Source organism: Platalea leucorodia (assembly GCF_965183815.1).
Source record: "Platalea leucorodia genome assembly, chromosome: 22".
Classification (NCBI taxonomy): Eukaryota; Metazoa; Chordata; class Aves; order Pelecaniformes; family Threskiornithidae; genus Platalea; species Platalea leucorodia.
This window is the reverse complement of record NC_138844.1, coordinates 1,750,342-1,766,853: the sequence shown is the minus strand read 5'-3', so window position 1 is coordinate 1,766,853 and position 16,512 is coordinate 1,750,342. Positions and strand designations below refer to the sequence as shown.

The 16,512-nt window shown below is 56.1% G+C and overlaps 3 protein-coding genes across 3 annotated transcripts; 1 reads left to right on the top strand and 2 right to left on the bottom strand.

The window, feature by feature from the left end:
* Positions 1 to 1,738: 1,738 nt before the first annotated feature.
* LOC309599949 (feather keratin 1-like) lies at positions 1,739 to 2,044 on the top strand (the record flags this gene model as incomplete). The annotated part of the gene is made up of 1 exon (XM_082331877.1): positions 1,739 to 2,044. The coding sequence occupies one exon, from the start codon at positions 1,739 to 1,741 to the stop codon at positions 2,042 to 2,044; it is 306 nt and encodes a 101-aa protein (XP_082188003.1).
* Positions 2,045 to 5,289: 3,245 nt separating this feature from the next.
* Positions 5,290 to 5,595, bottom strand: LOC309599871 (feather keratin Cos1-2-like; the record flags this gene model as incomplete). The annotated part of the gene is made up of 1 exon (XM_082331738.1): positions 5,290 to 5,595. The coding sequence occupies one exon, from the start codon at positions 5,593 to 5,595 to the stop codon at positions 5,290 to 5,292; it is 306 nt and encodes a 101-aa protein (XP_082187864.1).
* Positions 5,596 to 15,187: 9,592 nt separating this feature from the next.
* Positions 15,188 to 15,493, bottom strand: LOC309600065 (feather keratin Cos1-2-like; the record flags this gene model as incomplete). The annotated part of the gene is made up of 1 exon (XM_082332119.1): positions 15,188 to 15,493. The coding sequence occupies one exon, from the start codon at positions 15,491 to 15,493 to the stop codon at positions 15,188 to 15,190; it is 306 nt and encodes a 101-aa protein (XP_082188245.1).
* Between the last annotated feature and the right edge of the window lie 1,019 nt (positions 15,494 to 16,512).

The window sequence follows — 16,512 nt, the reverse complement described above, 5'->3', positions numbered from 1 at the left end:
AGGTGCCTAAGGCGCTGCCAGCTTTTCTGAGCTCCTTTGCCCTTCACAGCTGCCTCCATGGCATTCTACCTACCAGCTGCCTGACTAGGCCCAATTTGGCATGCCTGAAAGCCAGGGACAGCACTCTGCTACTGGCTTTCCTTCCTGTGTTCACATCGTGAACTCCGCTGCTTCTCAGGTGTGACAGCCAAGGCTGCCCTTGATTCCAATGTTCCTAAGCAATTTATCCTTGTCAGTGGCAGCTGTGCATCACCTCTCTTTTGCCCATGACAGAATCACAGGATCCTTGAGGTTGGAAGGGACCTCTGGAGATCGTCTAGTCCAACCGCCCCTGCTCAAAGCACGGTCAGCCTTTGGAAGGTTCTTAGGGCCAAGTCCTGTCAAGCTCTGAATATCTACAAGGATGGAGAAGCCACAATTTATCCGGGCACCCCCAGCCGGTGCTTGACCATGCTCACACTAACAATGTGGTTTCTTCTGTTTTCCTGGAATTTCCCCTATTTCAATATGTGCCCGTTACCTCTTGTTCCTTCACTGGATAGGACTCGGAAGAGTCTGGCTCTACGTTCTTGACTCCCTCCCGTCAGCTCTTTTACCCATTGGTAAGAGTCTCACTGGCTTCCCTCCAGTCCTCAGATGCATTCCCTGACTGCTGTGACTTTCAAAGGGACTTGAGAGCGACCTTGTAGTGACACCAACCGACTCCCTCGGGTGCCTCCCAGCAGGTCGCTTGCAGTCATGGCAGTCCAATCGGTTTAAATGCTCCCAGACCCGATCCTCCACTGCTGCAGGTCTTTCCTGTTCCAGATATTCCTAGGAATGTCAGGAGAGCGATCTCTTGACGGCAAACCCTGCCAGAGCAAGACCAAGGCAAGGAAACCTTGGAGTTACCTCCACCTTTGCTGTAAGCCCTGTCCCCAGGGAAGCTGCCCCCTTCAGGGTTGGGGCTGCCTTTGACCAAGGCTTGCTTTTGCTGCTGACCTACGTGGAAGAAGACCTTCTTGTTGCCCTCCACATGCTTTGCCTGATTCAATGCCAGGTGGACCTGTCCAGCAGTTAGACATGACCCTGCCCGGGGTATCCTTGGGCCTCTCATCCCAGCACATGAAAGGAGCCTGCATGGCACACCAAGCATGTCAGCAATGAGGAAATGAAATGGCAGCACCGATGGAAACCAAACCACAACCTGTGGCATTAGGTAGGCTATTTTGCTTGGGAGGTGAGTCTGTTGGAAAATTACTGCCCGCGTGCAGTGACTGTGGGCCTGGGGCGGTGCAGGAGCAGTATAAAAGCGGGCCCTTCTCCTCACTCTCTCATCCACTCTTCTCACCTCCATCTCCTTGGGAAGAAGGTGAGTCTGAAGCCCTTTCTCTTCCTCCTCTGCATTTTCCTTTGGGTTTTCTCAGTGTGTACCTGCCGTTTGTCCTACACTGGGTCGTGGGGCTACCTATGATGGGAGAGGGAAGGGAAGAGAAGGTGTGGCATGGAGAGAGGCTGATGCTTGGCTGAAGTGGGCGATGGGCTAGACGGGGACCTCGACGAGCTTGGTCGCACTTGGCAGGGCTGTTTTGGGCTGAGGGGAAGGTGAAGCCCGTGAGGCTCCCTAAAATGCCTCTAGCTCTTGTCTCCAGCTCATGGTTTTTCTCCCTCGCGGTGGGGTGACAGGCTGCTCCTCACCCATCGCCCCTGCCCTGCTTCCCCCTGCCCTCTCTCCCAGGTGCACCTCCAGCCCCAAGACATGTCCTGCTACAACCCATGCCTGCCCTGCCAGCCCTGCGGCCCCACCCCGCTGGCCAACAGCTGCAATGAGCCCTGTGTCAGGCAGTGCCAGGACTCCACCGTCGTCATCCAGCCCTCCCCCGTGGTGGTGACCCTGCCCGGACCCATCCTCAGCTCCTTCCCGCAGAGCACCGCCGTGGGATCCTCCACCTCCGCTGCCGTTGGCAGCATCCTCAGCTCTCAGGGAGTGCCCATCTCCTCCGGGGGCTTTGGCCTCTCGGGCTTCGGCAGCCGCTACTGTGGCAGGAGTTGCCTCCCCTGCTAAAGCTGCTGGCGATGGCCCTGGGGAAGGCCCCCAGGGACCCACAAGATGGTACCGGACTGGGGACAGAGCATCGACTTGTTTCCTGAGGAACTGAGCAACGCCAGCACCCCTTGCAAAAGGACGGGGCCAGCCTGGGCTATCCGAAAGCATGGCCCATGCCTCCCTTTCCCTCTTCCGCTCTCTCCTTTCCCTCCTGTGTCCTTGTTCTGTTGCGCTCCCGTGGGCTGTGAGCCCCACAAAGCCAGCCTAGGGCAGAACTGCTGGCCCTGCTCTGTCTCTGGGGCAGGCAGATGGAGACCTGGCGGGATCTCTGCCACAGCCATGGGGCGCCGATTCATATATGCCCCTGGTGCTCCCTGCACGGGGACCTGCACCCGTCTTGACCTCATTTCCCTCTTGCCTCATTAAAGTTCTGCTGCATGCCAGGCCATGCCTTTGCCTCGTCCTTTCCCCTGCAGACACTTTGCCAAGGTGCCCAGGAAGAGAGATGTTGCTCAGGGGTGGGTCTGGGAGGAGGTCATTAGAGGTGGTTCTGCCGTGATTGTTAACACAGGCTTGCTTCGAATATGCTTAGCCATGCTCAGTGTGACCATCTGCTTTCTGAACTTCTGTGCCTCTCTGGGGCTGGACAGAGTGACCCGAGGCAGTTGAATGACCATAGCTACTGCAGAGATGATTTTAGGTCTCCCACCAAAGCCTTCTTTTCTCCGTGCTCAGCGAGCCCTGTGCCCTCAGCCTCTCCTCCCCAACCAAGTGCTCCAGCCCCCTCACCATCCAGCCCACCCTCCGCTGAACTCCCTCCATTCAGTCAAGGTCTTTCTTGCATTAGAGCCCAAAACGCGAAACAGTGTTCTAGATGGCGTCAGGTGAGTGCTGAGCAGAGGGCGATCACCACTCCCATCGCTCTGCTGTCTGCACGCCTGCTCATATAGCCCAGGATGTTGATGACAGTCCTTGGTGTGCGGGAAGAGTGCTGGGAGTCGCACCTGTTTTGATGGGGTTGCCGCAAAAGCACCTTTCGTGGCCCTGCTTGTCAGGGGCTGAAGGATTCGTGGGGAGACAGGGCTGGTTACTACCAAGGCAGCTTCTGATCAGGGCTCTGGGTGGAGAAGTATCATCTCGCGCGGCTGTGTCCTGCAGCAGTTCAGCTGCTCCCCTTTGTCGGCGGCAAGTCTCTCCGCAGCCTTTGCTGCTGGTCTGCGCACTGCTTTGGAGAGCTCTTGGACAGCCCTTTGAGACACTCAGCCCACACCCGCTGCCTCTCTTCCTGGCGCGGGTCTCTCCCTGCTCCCCTCTCTGCAGAAACATTCCCAGGAAAGCCTGGGCACAGAGAGGGAAGGAGCAGGGCAAGGAGGGCATGCGCTGCCCGTGGGCCTGTGTGGTGTGCTGCCCCTGACTAGTACTAAGCACCCCGCAGCAGCTCTCTCAATCCGTTGTCCCATTTGGATGGGGGGAGAGTTGGAAGAGCAAGAAAGCGAAATACCCTCGGGCTGAGATCAGGCCAGTCTAAGAGGGGAAGGGGAAAGAAGGGAGAAAACCAAGTGGTGCAAAGGCAATCACCCACCACCTAGCAGCAGCAGACTCATGCCCGTGCATTCTCCCAAGAGCTGCTCCTTTGGAAAGACTGCGCAAGATTTTATTGCTGAGCGTGATGTTATGTGGCATGCAATAGCCTTGTGGTCAATTCAGGTCAGCTGTCCTGGTGGTGTCCCCTCCCCGGTGCTTGCCCACCCCTAGCCTCTGCTGTGGGGGGTGCAGAGTGAGAAAGAGAGACGGCCTTGATGGTGAGCAAGCACTGTGCAGAACTAGCTAAAGCTTTGGTGTGTTGTCTGCACTGTTTCTGCACACATTTGAAGCACAGCACTTTGGCTGCATCCCAAGAGTTACAGTCAACGTCTCCAGGTCCAAGTGGAAACCAGTGACGACTGGTGTCCTTCGGGGGTCCGTCCTGGGACCAAGACTGTTTCCTGCCTTCACCAATGACATGGATAGTGCGACTGAGTGCGCCCTCATCAAGTTTGTGCATGACACCAGGGTGAGGGGTGCAACTGGTACGCTTGAGGGAAGGGATGCTGTCCAGAGGGATCTTGACAGGCTTGAGGAATGGTCCGATGTGAAATTCAGGAACTTGGACAAGGCCAAGTGCAAGGTCCTGCACCTGCGTTGGGGCAATCCTCCATATCAATACAGACTGGAGGATAAACGGCTGAGAGCAGCCCTGCAAAGAAGGACTTGGAGACACTGGTGGTTGAAAAATTGTGCATGAGCATGCCAGTTGAGGTCCAGAGAAGGCCTACAAAAATGATCTGGGGGATGTAAGAGCTGTCCTATGAAGAAAGGCTGAGGGAGGTGGGGTTGTTGAGCCTGGAGAAGAGAAGGCTCTGGGGAGACCTTATTGCAGCCTTTCAATATATAAAGGGGACTTATAAGGAAGTTGGAGAGAGACATTTTATCAAGGCCTGTAGGGACAGGAGAAGGTTTTAAACTGAAATCGGGTAGATGCAGCTTGGACGTAAGGAAGAAATGGATTACGATGAGGGTGGTGAGACACTGGAAAAGGTTGCCCCGAGAATGATGGGCTGCCCCATCACTGGCAGTGTTGAAAGTGAGGTTCAACGGAACTTTGAGGGACGTGAGGTAGTGCCAGATATCCCTGCCCATGGCAGGGGGCTTGGACTAGATGATCTTTCAAGGTCTCTTCCAAGCACAACCATTCTCTGATTGTATTCTACTATGGTCGGCTGTCAAGGCAGCCCACTGCACTGTGTTCCTCTGTTCCTTTGAGAATGCTATGGTGAGGATGGGTTGTCCTGGCCTCTCCTGGGAAGCTAGTGCCTATGTCTTGTCAATACCACATTCCCTGCTGACTACTCGCATCACAGTGTTGAGCTTTCCAAGGAAAAAGAAGAGGTGTGCACAACACAGTGGATGGTAGTGACTGAACGATGTCGGGTAATTCCACCGCGATGCAGAAAGGCAGACAATTTTAGAAACTAGAGGATCACCCGGTGCGCAACTAAACATGCTGACTGCAAGCCTGGGTTGACAATCAGTGCAAAATCATCCCCAACACGCCCCTCCCAGAACCAGCCCTGAGGAACATGTCTCTGCGTGGGCATCATGGGAGAGCATCTTTAGGGGAAAGGATGAGAGAGAAGCGCAGGCTGGGATGCAGCAGCAGTTTAATGAGTGAAAAGGGGGAAACGAGGTCGATCCGAGTGGAGGCCTCAGTGCAGGCAGCAGCTTTAGCAGGGGAGGCACCGGCTGCCACAGTAGCGGCTGCCGAAGCCCGAGAGGCCAAAGCCCCCGGAGGAGATGGGCACTCCCTGAGAGCTGAGGATGCTGCCAACGGCAGCGGAGGTGGAGGATCCCACGGCGGTGCTCTGCGGGAAGGAGCTGAGGATGGGTCCGGGCAGGGTCACCACCACGGGGGAGGGCTGGATGACGACGGTGGAGTCCTGGCACTGCCTGACACAGGGCTCATTGCAGCTGTTGGCCAGCGGGGTGGGGCCGCAGGGCTGGCAGGGCAGGCACGGGTTGTAGCAGGACATGTCTTGGGGCTGGAGGTGCGCCTGGGAGAGAGAGGGCAGGGGGAATGAGAGGAGGAGGGGTGGTTGAAGAGCAGCCTATCCCCCCAGCCCAAGGCCGCCCCTTTCCGTCAGCGCAAAAGAGCTTCACCAAAAGTGACTAAGCCCAGGGAGGTCTTCACCTAGCGCATAGCTCAGGAGATACCTCAGCCAAGCATCAGCCTCTCTGCATGTCCCACCTTCTGCTCCCTTCCCTCTCCCATGGCAAGCAGCCTCAGGACCCAGCACAGGACAAAGAGGCAGGTATGTGTTGAGAAATCCCAGGGGAGGAGAAGGAGGAGCAGGCTGAGGAGGAGGAAGAAGAGAAAGGGCTCCAAACTCACCTTCTTCCCAGGGAGGTGGAGGCAAGAAGAGTGGATGAGAGAGTGAGGCGAAGGGCCCGCTTTTATACTGCTCCTGCACCGCCCCAGGCCCACAGTCACTGCACGCGGGCACTAATTTTCCAACAGACTCACCTCCCAAGCAAAATATGCTACCTAATGGCACAGGTTGTGTTTTGGTTTCCATCAACACCGTCATTTCATTTCCTCATTTCTGCCATGACCAGTAGGCCAGGGACGCTCTTTTGAAGTATTGGGATGAGAGGCCCAAGGATTTCCTGAGCAGCATCATGGGTGTACAGGCAGAAGATGTGCCCGCAAGTGCTGGAGGTGTCTGTGCAGATGGAAGACATGGGTCTGGAGAAATCTGGTGAGGTTGTTTTCCAACGCCTGTGCAGGAAGGTGGGCATGTCTTCCCACCAATGCAGTGCTCTCCTGGGTGCCCAGAGGCTTCTGCGAATGAGGACATGCTGCATCCTTCCCCCTCCCTGCCTGCCTCCTTGCTTGCTCCGGCAGTCCCTGAGCACTGCCTGGCAGCGTCCTGAAAGGCAGGTGGGCTGCGCTACTGGTTTCAAACGCCTGCGCCCAAGGAAAGCTTCTCCTTCTGGGAAGACTTTTGCTGGTTTCTTTGGCAAAGGCGTCCCCTCTCGTGGCAGTCTCTGGGGGTCCCCAAGCAGTGCAATCAGCAGGCTTGTGGAAGGAGACCATTGCCCTCCCCAAAACCCTGGTTCCTCAGCAAGCCCTGTGGAGTTGGGTTCCTCCCCTCTCACTACCAGAGGGGTGTGCTGGGGGTCGGGACAGCGCCTTGTTCCTCCCACTCTCCTCACCCCACCATGTGCTTTGTTCACACGCTTTGGACCCTGACCTGCATGATACATAATGGCCTGGCCTGGAGCTGTGTACTCGACTACAGCCCAGTGCTCAGAGCTCATTTTCCTGAGGCAGGGAGGGAACAGCCCTGGCCGGAGGGGAATTCAGCTGTGCGTGGGACACGGGCCTGCAGACAACACGCACTCCTGGCTTGGCCTCACGCCAAAAGGCTGACACATGGCCATTCCGAAATTAGAGTGTGACTCGCCATGGGGAGGGAGAGTCTGTCCCAGGAAGCTTGCCTACTGAAGGCATTGCCTTGCCCTCCTGGGCCGTGTCCCAGCTGCCTCCATGTCTGCAGGGCAGGGAAGTGCATTGCCTCCTTGATGTAGTCTGAGAGCTGGTTTTGTAGCCAGGGCCCTTGTGAGCACATCCCCTGCCTGAGCATCCTCAGGCACGTGGCACTGCAGGGTCCCGCCAGCCCTCGCTGCTCAGGGAGTTGGGGCAAGTTTCCTTGCCTCTCCAATGGTGCTGGGTTGTGCTCCTGGCTGAGGAGGCCTTTGGGGCATGGGAAAGAAGGCATGCTGAAGCACTACTGCCAGGAGAAGATGTATCGCCTGAGACCTGGGGATGATTCCCAGACAGTGGGGAGGTGTTTTTTGCAACTCTTTCTTTCCCTCCACGGAGTATTCAAGAGAGCTCCTCACCACAGCCTGGTCTCTTTGGCTAGGAAGGTGAGGTCTTTGAGACTCCTTTGGCCCAGTCCTCCAGCACATCTAAGTCGCCCTTTACAGCAGCCCTGCCTTGCAGTGCATCAGCTGGCTTGTACGGGTTGACTTGACTCAGGCAGTCCTTGATTTGAAGCCCGCCCACTGCTGGGAGGCCTCCCCCTCCTTCCTTCAACTCTTTCAGAGGGCACAGCGGCCTGGGAGCCCTTGTAGGTGAATACTGAGAGCGAGAAGGCATTGACTCCCCCCAACCTGCTCTCTGTCCACTCTTCAGGAAATCAGCTACCCACGTCAGCAGCGGGCCCACAGGTTCCTCTGTCAATCTTTGGCTGCTGCCAACTGGCTACTGCTGGAAAAGACAACAAAAATTGTTTCTCCAAATGCATTAGCAGCAAAAGGAGAGCTAAGGAGAATCTCCATCCTTTATTGGATGCGGGGGGAAGCCTAGTGACAGAGGAGAAGGAAAAGACTGAGGTACTTAATGCCTTCTTTGCCTCAGTCTTTAATAGTCGGACCAGTTGTGCTCGGGGTACCCAGCCCCCTGAGCTAGAAGATAGGGACAGGGAGCAGAATGAAGCCCCCGTAATCCCCAGGGAAATGGTTAGTGACCTGCTACACCACTTAGACACGGACAAGTCTATGGGGCCGGATGGGATCCAGCCAGACGTACTGAGGGAGCTGGCGGAGGTGCTCACCAGGCCACTTTCCATCGTCTATCAGCAGTCCTGGCTAACCAGGGAGGTCCCAGTTTAGGTTGGATATTAGGAAAAGGTTCTTCACCCAGAGAGTGGGGGAGCACTGGAGCAGTGCTGGGGAAGGCTCTGGAGCAGAACATCCTGAGTGCCTTCACGCGGCACGTACAGGACAACTGGGGATCAGGCCCAGTCAGCATGGGTTTATGAAAGGCAGGTCCTGCTTGACTGACCTGACCTCCTTCAATGATGAGGTGACCCGCTTAGTGGATGAGGGAAAGGCTGTGGATGTCTATCTGGACTTTAGTAAGGTCTTTGACACTGTTTCCTGTGGCATCGTCCTGGAGAAACTGGGTATTCATGGCTTGGATACTCTTCGTATCCAGTGAAAAACTGTCTGGATGGCCAGGCCCAAAAACTTGTGGTGAATGGAGCCAAATCCAGTTGGCGGCCAGTCACAAGTGCTGCTCCCCAGGGCTCAGTATGGGGCCAGTTCTGTTTACTGTCTTTATCAAGGATCTGGAGGAGGCGATTGAGTGCACCCTCAGTCAGTTTGCAGATGACACCAAGTTGGGCGGGCGTGTTGATCTGCTGGAGGGTAGAAAGTCTCGACAGAGGGACCTGGCCAGGCTGGATCGATGGGCCGAGGCCAGCTGTATGAGGTTCAACAAGGCAAAGTGCTGGGTCCTGCACTTGGGTCACAACAAGGCCATGCAACGCTACAGGCTTGGGGAAGAATGTCTGGAGAGCTGCCTGGCAGAAAAGGAGCTGGGGGTGTTGGTCGACAGCCGGCTGAATATGAGCCGGCAGTGTGCCCAGGTGGCCCAGAAGGCCAAGGGCATCCTGGCTTGCGTCAGAAATAGTGTGGCCAGCAGGACTGGGGACGTGATCATCCCCTTGTACTTGGCACTGGTGAGGCTGCACCTCGAGTACTGTGTTCAGTGTTGGGCTCTCACTACAGGAAGGACATTGAGGTGCTGGAGTGTGGCCAGAGAAGGGCAACGAAGCTGGTGAAGGGTGTAGAGCACAAGTCTTAGGAGGAGCAGCTGAGGGAGCTGGGGTTGTGTAGCCTGGAGAAAAGGAGGCTGAGGGGAGATGTTATCGCTCTCTACAACTGCCTGAAAGGAGGTTGCAGCGAGGTGGGGGGTCGGTCTCTTCTCCCCAGTAACAAGCTATAGGACGAGAGGAAATGGCCTCAAGTTGCGCCAGGGCAGGTTTAGGTTGGACGTTAGGAAAAAGTTCTTCACTGAAAGGGTAGTCAGGCACTGGCACAGGCTGCCCAGGGCAGTGGTTGAGTCCTCATCCCTGGAGGTATTTCAAAGATGGGTAGATATAGTGCTAAGGGACATGGTTTAGTGGTGGACTTGGCAGTGCTAGGTTAACGGTTGGACTCGATGATCTTAAAGGTCTTTTTCAACCTAAACGATTCTAGGATTCTATGATTCTGTGTTGCTCTTGATGGTTGTTGCCTGTTGCTCTTCATGCCCCTTGCAAGACTCAATGCAGGCTGAGTTGGCTTTCCTAACAGCATCGCAACATGCCTAGGAATTATTTCCAAATTCCTCCTTTGCAGCTCGTTCCTCCTTCCACCTCCAGGATGCTGCCTTTTGACATTGCTTCCCCACCTTGAGTCCCACCTTAGGCAAAGGTGATCTGCTGAGACATTGAATTTGTTTTCCTGAGTATCGGGCTGGACCCTTCTTGCTCTTGGACCATGAGGTGCCTAAGGCGCTGCCAGCTTTTCTGAGCTCCTTTGCCCTTCACAGCTGCCTCCATGGCATTCTACCTACCAGCTGCCTGACTAGGCCCAATTTGGCATGCCTGAAAGCCAGGGACAGCACTCTGCTACTGGCTTTCCTTCCTGTGTTCACATCGTGAACTCCGCTGCTTCTCAGGTGTGACAGCCAAGGCTGCCCTTGATTCCAATGTTCCTAAGCAATTTATCCTTGTCAGTGGCAGCTGTGCATCACCTCTCTTTTGCCCATGACAGAATCACAGGATCCTTGAGGTTGGAAGGGACCTCTGGAGATCGTCTAGTCCAACCGCCCCTGCTCAAAGCACGGTCAGCCTTTGGAAGGTTCTTAGGGCCAAGTCCTGTCAAGCTCTGAATATCTACAAGGATGGAGAAGCCACAATTTATCCGGGCACCCCCAGCCGGTGCTTGACCATGCTCACACTAACAATGTGGTTTCTTCTGTTTTCCTGGAATTTCCCCTATTTCAATATGTGCCCGTTACCTCTTGTTCCTTCACTGGATAGGACTCGGAAGAGTCTGGCTCTACGTTCTTGACTCCCTCCCGTCAGCTCTTTTACCCATTGGTAAGAGTCTCACTGGCTTCCCTCCAGTCCTCAGATGCATTCCCTGACTGCTGTGACTTTCAAAGGGACTTGAGAGCGACCTTGTAGTGACACCAACCGACTCCCTCGGGTGCCTCCCAGCAGGTCGCTTGCAGTCATGGCAGTCCAATCGGTTTAAATGCTCCCAGACCCGATCCTCCACTGCTGCAGGTCTTTCCTGGTCCAGATATTCCTAGGAATGTCAGGAGAGCGATCTCTTGACGGCAAACCCTGCCAGAGCAAGACCAAGGCAAGGAAACCTTGGAGTTACCTCCACCTTTGCTGTAAGCCCTGTCCCCAGGGAAGCTGCCCCCTTCAGGGTTGGGGCTGCCTTTGACCAAGGCTTGCTTTTGCTGCTGACCTATGTGGAAGAAGACCTTCTTGTTGCCCTCCACATGCTTTGCCTGATTCAATGCCAGGTGGACCTGTCCAGCAGTTAGACATGACCCTGCCCGGGGTATCCTTGGGCCTCTCATCCCAGCACATGAAAGGAGCCTGCATGGCACACCAAGCATGTCAGCAATGAGGAAATGAAATGGCAGCACCGATGGAAACCAAACCACAACCTGTGGCATTAGGTAGGCTATTTTGCTTGGGAGGTGAGTCTGTTGGAAAATTAGTGCCCGCGTGCAGTGACTGTGGGCCTGGGGCGGTGCAGGAGCAGTATAAAAGCGGGCCCTTCTCCTCACTCTCTCATCCACTCTTCTCACCTCCATCTCCTTGGGAAGAAGGTGAGTCTGAAGCCCTTTCTCTTCCTCCTCTGCGTTTTCCTTTGGGTTTTCTCAGTGTGTACCTGCCGTTTGTCCTACACTGGGTCGTGGGGCTACCTATGATGGGAGAGGGAAGGGAAGAGAAGGTGTGGCATGGAGAGAGGCTGATGCTTGGCTGAAGTGGGCGATGGGCTAGACGGGGACCTCGATGAGCTTGAATGCTCTTGGCAGGGCTGTTTTGGGCTGAGGGGAAGGTGAAGCCCGTGAGGCTCCCTAAAATGCCTCTAGCTCTTGTCTCCAGCTCATGGTTTTTCTCCCTCGCGGTGGGGTGACAGGCTGCTCCTCACCCATCGCCCCTGCCCTGCTTCCCCCTGCCCTCTCTTCCAGGTGCACCTCCAGCCCCAAGACATGTCCTGCTACAACCCGTGCCTGCCCTGCCAGCCCTGCGGCCCCACCCCGCTGGCCAACAGCTGCAATGAGCCCTGTGTCAGGCAGTGCCAGGACTCCACCGTTGTCATCGAGCCCTCCCCCGTGGTGGTGACCCTGCCCGGACCCATCCTCAGCTCCTTCCCGCAGAGCACCGCCGTGGGATCCTCCACCTCCGCTGCCGTTGGCAGCATCCTCAGCTCTCAGGGAGTGCCCATCTCCTCTGGCGGCTTTGGCCTCTCGGGCTTTGGCAGCCGCTACTGTGGCAGGAGTTGCCTCCCCTGCTAAAGCTGCTGGCGATGGCCCTGGGGAAGGCCCCCAGGGACCCACAAGATGGTACCGGACTGGGGACAGAGCATCGACTTGTTTCCTGAGGAACTGAGCAACGCCAGCACCCCTTGCAAAAGGACGGGGCCAGCCTGGGCTATCCGAAAGCATGGCCCATGCCTGCCTTTCCCCCTTCCACTCTCTCCTTTCCCTCCTGTGTCCTTGTTCTGTTGCACTCCCGTGGGCTGTGAGCCCCACAAAGCCAGCCTAGGGCAGAACTGCTGGCCCTGCTCTGTCTCTGGGGCAGGCAGATGGAGACCTGGCGGGATCTCTGCCACAGCCATGGGGCGCCGATTCATATATGCCCCTGGTGCTCCCTGCACGGGGACCTGCACCCGTCTTGACCTCATTTCCCTCTTGCCTCATTAAAGTTCTGCTGCATGCCCGCCCATGCCTTTGCCTCGTCCTTTCCCCTGCAGACACTTTGCCAAGATGCCCAGGAAGAGAGATGTTGCTCAGGGGTGGGTCTGGGAGGAGGTCATTAGAGGTGGTTCTGCCGTGATTGTTAACACAGGCTTGCTTCGAATATGCTTAGCCATGCTCAGTGTGACCATCTGCTTTCTGAACTTCTGTGCCTCTCTGGGGCTGGACAGAGTGACCCGAGGCAGTTGAATGACCATAGCTACTGCAGAGATGATTTTAGGTCTCCCACCAAAGCCTTCTTTTCTCCGTGCTCAGCGAGCCCTGTGCCCTCAGCCTCTCCTCCCCAACCAAGTGCTCCAGCCCCCTCACCATCCAGCCCACCCTCCGCTGAACTCCCTCCATTCAGTCAAGGTCTTTCTTGCATTAGAGCCCAAAACGCGAAACAGTGTTCTAGATGGCGTCAGGTGAGTGCTGAGCAGAGGGCGATCACCACTCCCATCGCTCTCCTGTCTGCACGCCTGCTCATATAGCCCAGGATGTTGATGACAGTCCTTGGTGTGCGGGAAGAGTGCTGGGAGTCGCACCTGTTTTGATGGGGTTGCCGCAAAAGCACCTTTCGTGGCCCTGCTTGTCAGGGGCCGAAGGATTCGTGGGGAGACAGGGCTGGTTACTACCAAGGCAGCTTCTGATCAGGGCTCTGGGTGGAGAAGTATCATCTCGCGCGGCTGTGTCCTGCAGCAGTTCAGCTGCTCCCCTTTGTCGGCGGCAAGTCTCTCCGCAGCCTTTGCTGCTGGTCTGCGCACTGCTTTGGAGAGCTCTTGGACAGCCCTTTGAGACACTCAGCCCACACCCGCTGCCTCTCTTCCTGGCGCGGGTCTCTCCCTGCTCCCCTCTCTGCAGAAACATTCCCAGGAAAGCCTGGGCACAGAGAGGGAAGGAGCAGGGCAAGGAGGGCATGCGCTGCCCGTGGGCCTGTGTGGTGTGCTGCCCCTGACTAGTACTAAGCACCCCGCAGCAGCTCTCTCAATCCGTTGTCCCATTCGGATGGGGGGAGAATTGGAAGAGCAAGAAAGCGAAATACCCTCGGGCTGAGATCAGGCCAGTCTAAGAGGGGAAGGGGAAAGAAGGGAGAAAACCAAGTGGTGCAAAGGCAATCACCCACCACCTAGCAGCAGCAGACTCATGCCCGTGCATTCTCCCAAGAGCTGCTCCTTTGGAAAGACTGCGCAAGATTTTATTGCTGAGCGTGATGTTATGTGGCATGCAATAGCCTTGTGGTCAATTCAGGTCAGCTGTCCTGGTGGTGTCCCCTCCCCGGTGCTTGCCCACCCCTAGCCTCTGCTGTGGGGGGTGCAGAGTGAGAAAGAGAGACGGCCTTGATGGTGAGCAAGCACTGTGCAGAACTAGCTAAAGCTTTGGTGTGTTGTCTGCACTGTTTCTGCACACATTTGAAGCACAGCACTTTGGCTGCATCCCAAGAGTTACAGTCAACGTCTCCAGGTCCAAGTGGAAACCAGTGACGACTGGTGTCCTTCGGGGGTCCGTCCTGGGACCAAGACTGTTTCCTGCCTTCACCAATGACATGGATAGTGCGACTGAGTGCGCCCTCATCAAGTTTGTGCATGACACCAGGGTGAGGGGTGCAACTGGTACGCTTGAGGGAAGGGATGCTGTCCAGAGGGATCTTGACAGGCTTGAGGAATGGTCCGATGTGAAATTCAGGAACTTGGACAAGGCCAAGTGCAAGGTCCTGCACCTGCGTTGGGGCAATCCTCCATATCAATACAGACTGGAGGATAAACGGCTGAGAGCAGCCCTGCAAAGAAGGACTTGGAGACACTGGTGGTTGAAAAATTGTGCATGAGCATGCCAGTTGAGGTCCAGAGAAGGCCTACAAAAATGATCTGGGGGATGTAAGAGCTGTCCTATGAAGAAAGGCTGAGGGAGGTGGGGTTGTTGAGCCTGGAGAAGAGAAGGCTCTGGGGAGACCTTATTGCAGCCTTTCAATATATAAAGGGGACTTATAAGGAAGTTGGAGAGAGACATTTTATCAAGGCCTGTAGGGACAGGAGAAGGTTTTAAACTGAAATCGGGTAGATGCAGCTTGGACGTAAGGAAGAAATGGATTACGATGAGGGTGGTGAGACACTGGAAAAGGTTGCCCCGAGAATGATGGGCTGCCCCATCACTGGCAGTGTTGAAAGTGAGGTTCAACGGAACTTTGAGGGACGTGAGGTAGTGCCAGATATCCCTGCCCATGGCAGGGGGCTTGGACTAGATGATCTTTCAAGGTCTCTTCCAAGCACAACCATTCTCTGATTGTATTCTACTATGGTCGGCTGTCAAGGCAGCCCACTGCACTGTGTTCCTCTGTTCCTTTGAGAATGCTATGGTGAGGATGGGTTGTCCTGGCCTCTCCTGGGAAGCTAGTGCCTATGTCTTGTCAATACCACATTCCCTGCTGACTACTCGCATCACAGTGTTGAGCTTTCCAAGGAAAAAGAAGAGGTGTGCACAACAAAGTGGATGGTAGTGACTGAACGATGTCGGGTAATTCCACCGCGATGCAGAAAGGCAGACAATTTTAGAAACTAGAGGATCACCCGGTGCGCAACTAAACATGCTGACTGCAAGCCTGGGTTGACAATCAGTGCAAAATCATCCCCAACACGCCCCTCCCAGAACCAGCCCTGAGGAACATGTCTCTGCGTGGGCATCATGGGAGAGCATCTTTAGGGGAAAGGATGAGAGAGAAGCGCAGGCTGGGATGCAGCAGCAGTTTAATGAGTGAAAAGGGGGAAACGAGGTCGATCCGAGTGGAGGCCTCAGTGCAGGCAGCAGCTTTAGCAGGGGAGGCACCGGCTGCCACAGTAGCGGCTGCCGAAGCCCGAGAGGCCAAAGCCCCCGGAGGAGATGGGCACTCCCTGAGAGCTGAGGATGCTGCCAACGGCAGCGGAGGTGGAGGATCCCACGGCGGTGCTCTGCGGGAAGGAGCTGAGGATGGGTCCGGGCAGGGTCACCACCACGGGGGAGGGCTGGATGACGACGGTGGAGTCCTGGCACTGCCTGACACAGGGCTCATTGCAGCTGTTGGCCAGCGGGGTGGGGCCGCAGGGCTGGCAGGGCAGGCACGGGTTGTAGCAGGACATGTCTTGGGGCTGGAGGTGCGCCTGGGAGAGAGAGGGCAGGGGGAATGAGAGGAGGAGGGGTGGTTGAAGAGCAGCCTATCCCCCCAGCCCAAGGCCGCCCCTTTCCGTCAGCGCAAAAGAGCTTCACCAAAAGTGACTAAGCCCAGGGAGGTCTTCACCTAGCGCATAGCTCAGGAGATACCTCAGCCAAGCATCAGCCTCTCTGCATGTCCCACCTTCTGCTCCCTTCCCTCTCCCATGGCAAGCAGCCTCAGGACCCAGCACAGGACAAAGAGGCAGGTATGTGTTGAGAAATCCCAGGGGAGGAGAAGGAGGAGCAGGCTGAGGAGGAGGAAGAAGAGAAAGGGCTCCAAACTCACCTTCTTCCCAGGGAGGTGGAGGCAAGAAGAGTGGATGAGAGAGTGAGGCGAAGGGCCCGCTTTTATACTGCTCCTGCACCGCCCCAGGCCCACAGTCACTGCACGCGGGCAGTAATTTTCCAACAGACTCACCTCCCAAGCAAAATACGCTACCTAATGGCACAGGTTGTGTTTTGGTTTCCATCAACACCGTCATTTCATTTCCTCATTTCTGCCATGACCAGTAGGCCAGGGACGCTCTTTTGAAGTATTGGGATGAGAGGCCCAAGGATTTCCTGAGCAGCATCATGGGTGTACAGGCAGAAGATGTGCCCGCAAGTGCTGGAGGTGTCTGTGCAGATGGAAGACATGGGTCTGGAGAAATCTGGTGAGGTTGTTTTCCAACGCCTGTGCAGGAAGGTGGGCATGTCTTCCCACCAATGCAGTGCTCTCCTGGGTGCCCAGAGGCTTCTGCGAATGAGGACATGCTGCATCCTTCCCCCTCCCTGCCTGCCTCCTTGCTTGCTCCAGCAGTCCCTGAGCACTGCCTGGCAGCGTCCTGAAAGGCAGGTGGGCTGCGCTACTGGTTTCAAACGCCTGCGCCCAAGGAAAGCTTCTCCTTCTGGGAAGACTTTTGCTGGTTTCTTTGGCAAAGGCGTCCCCTCTCGTGGCAGTCTCTGG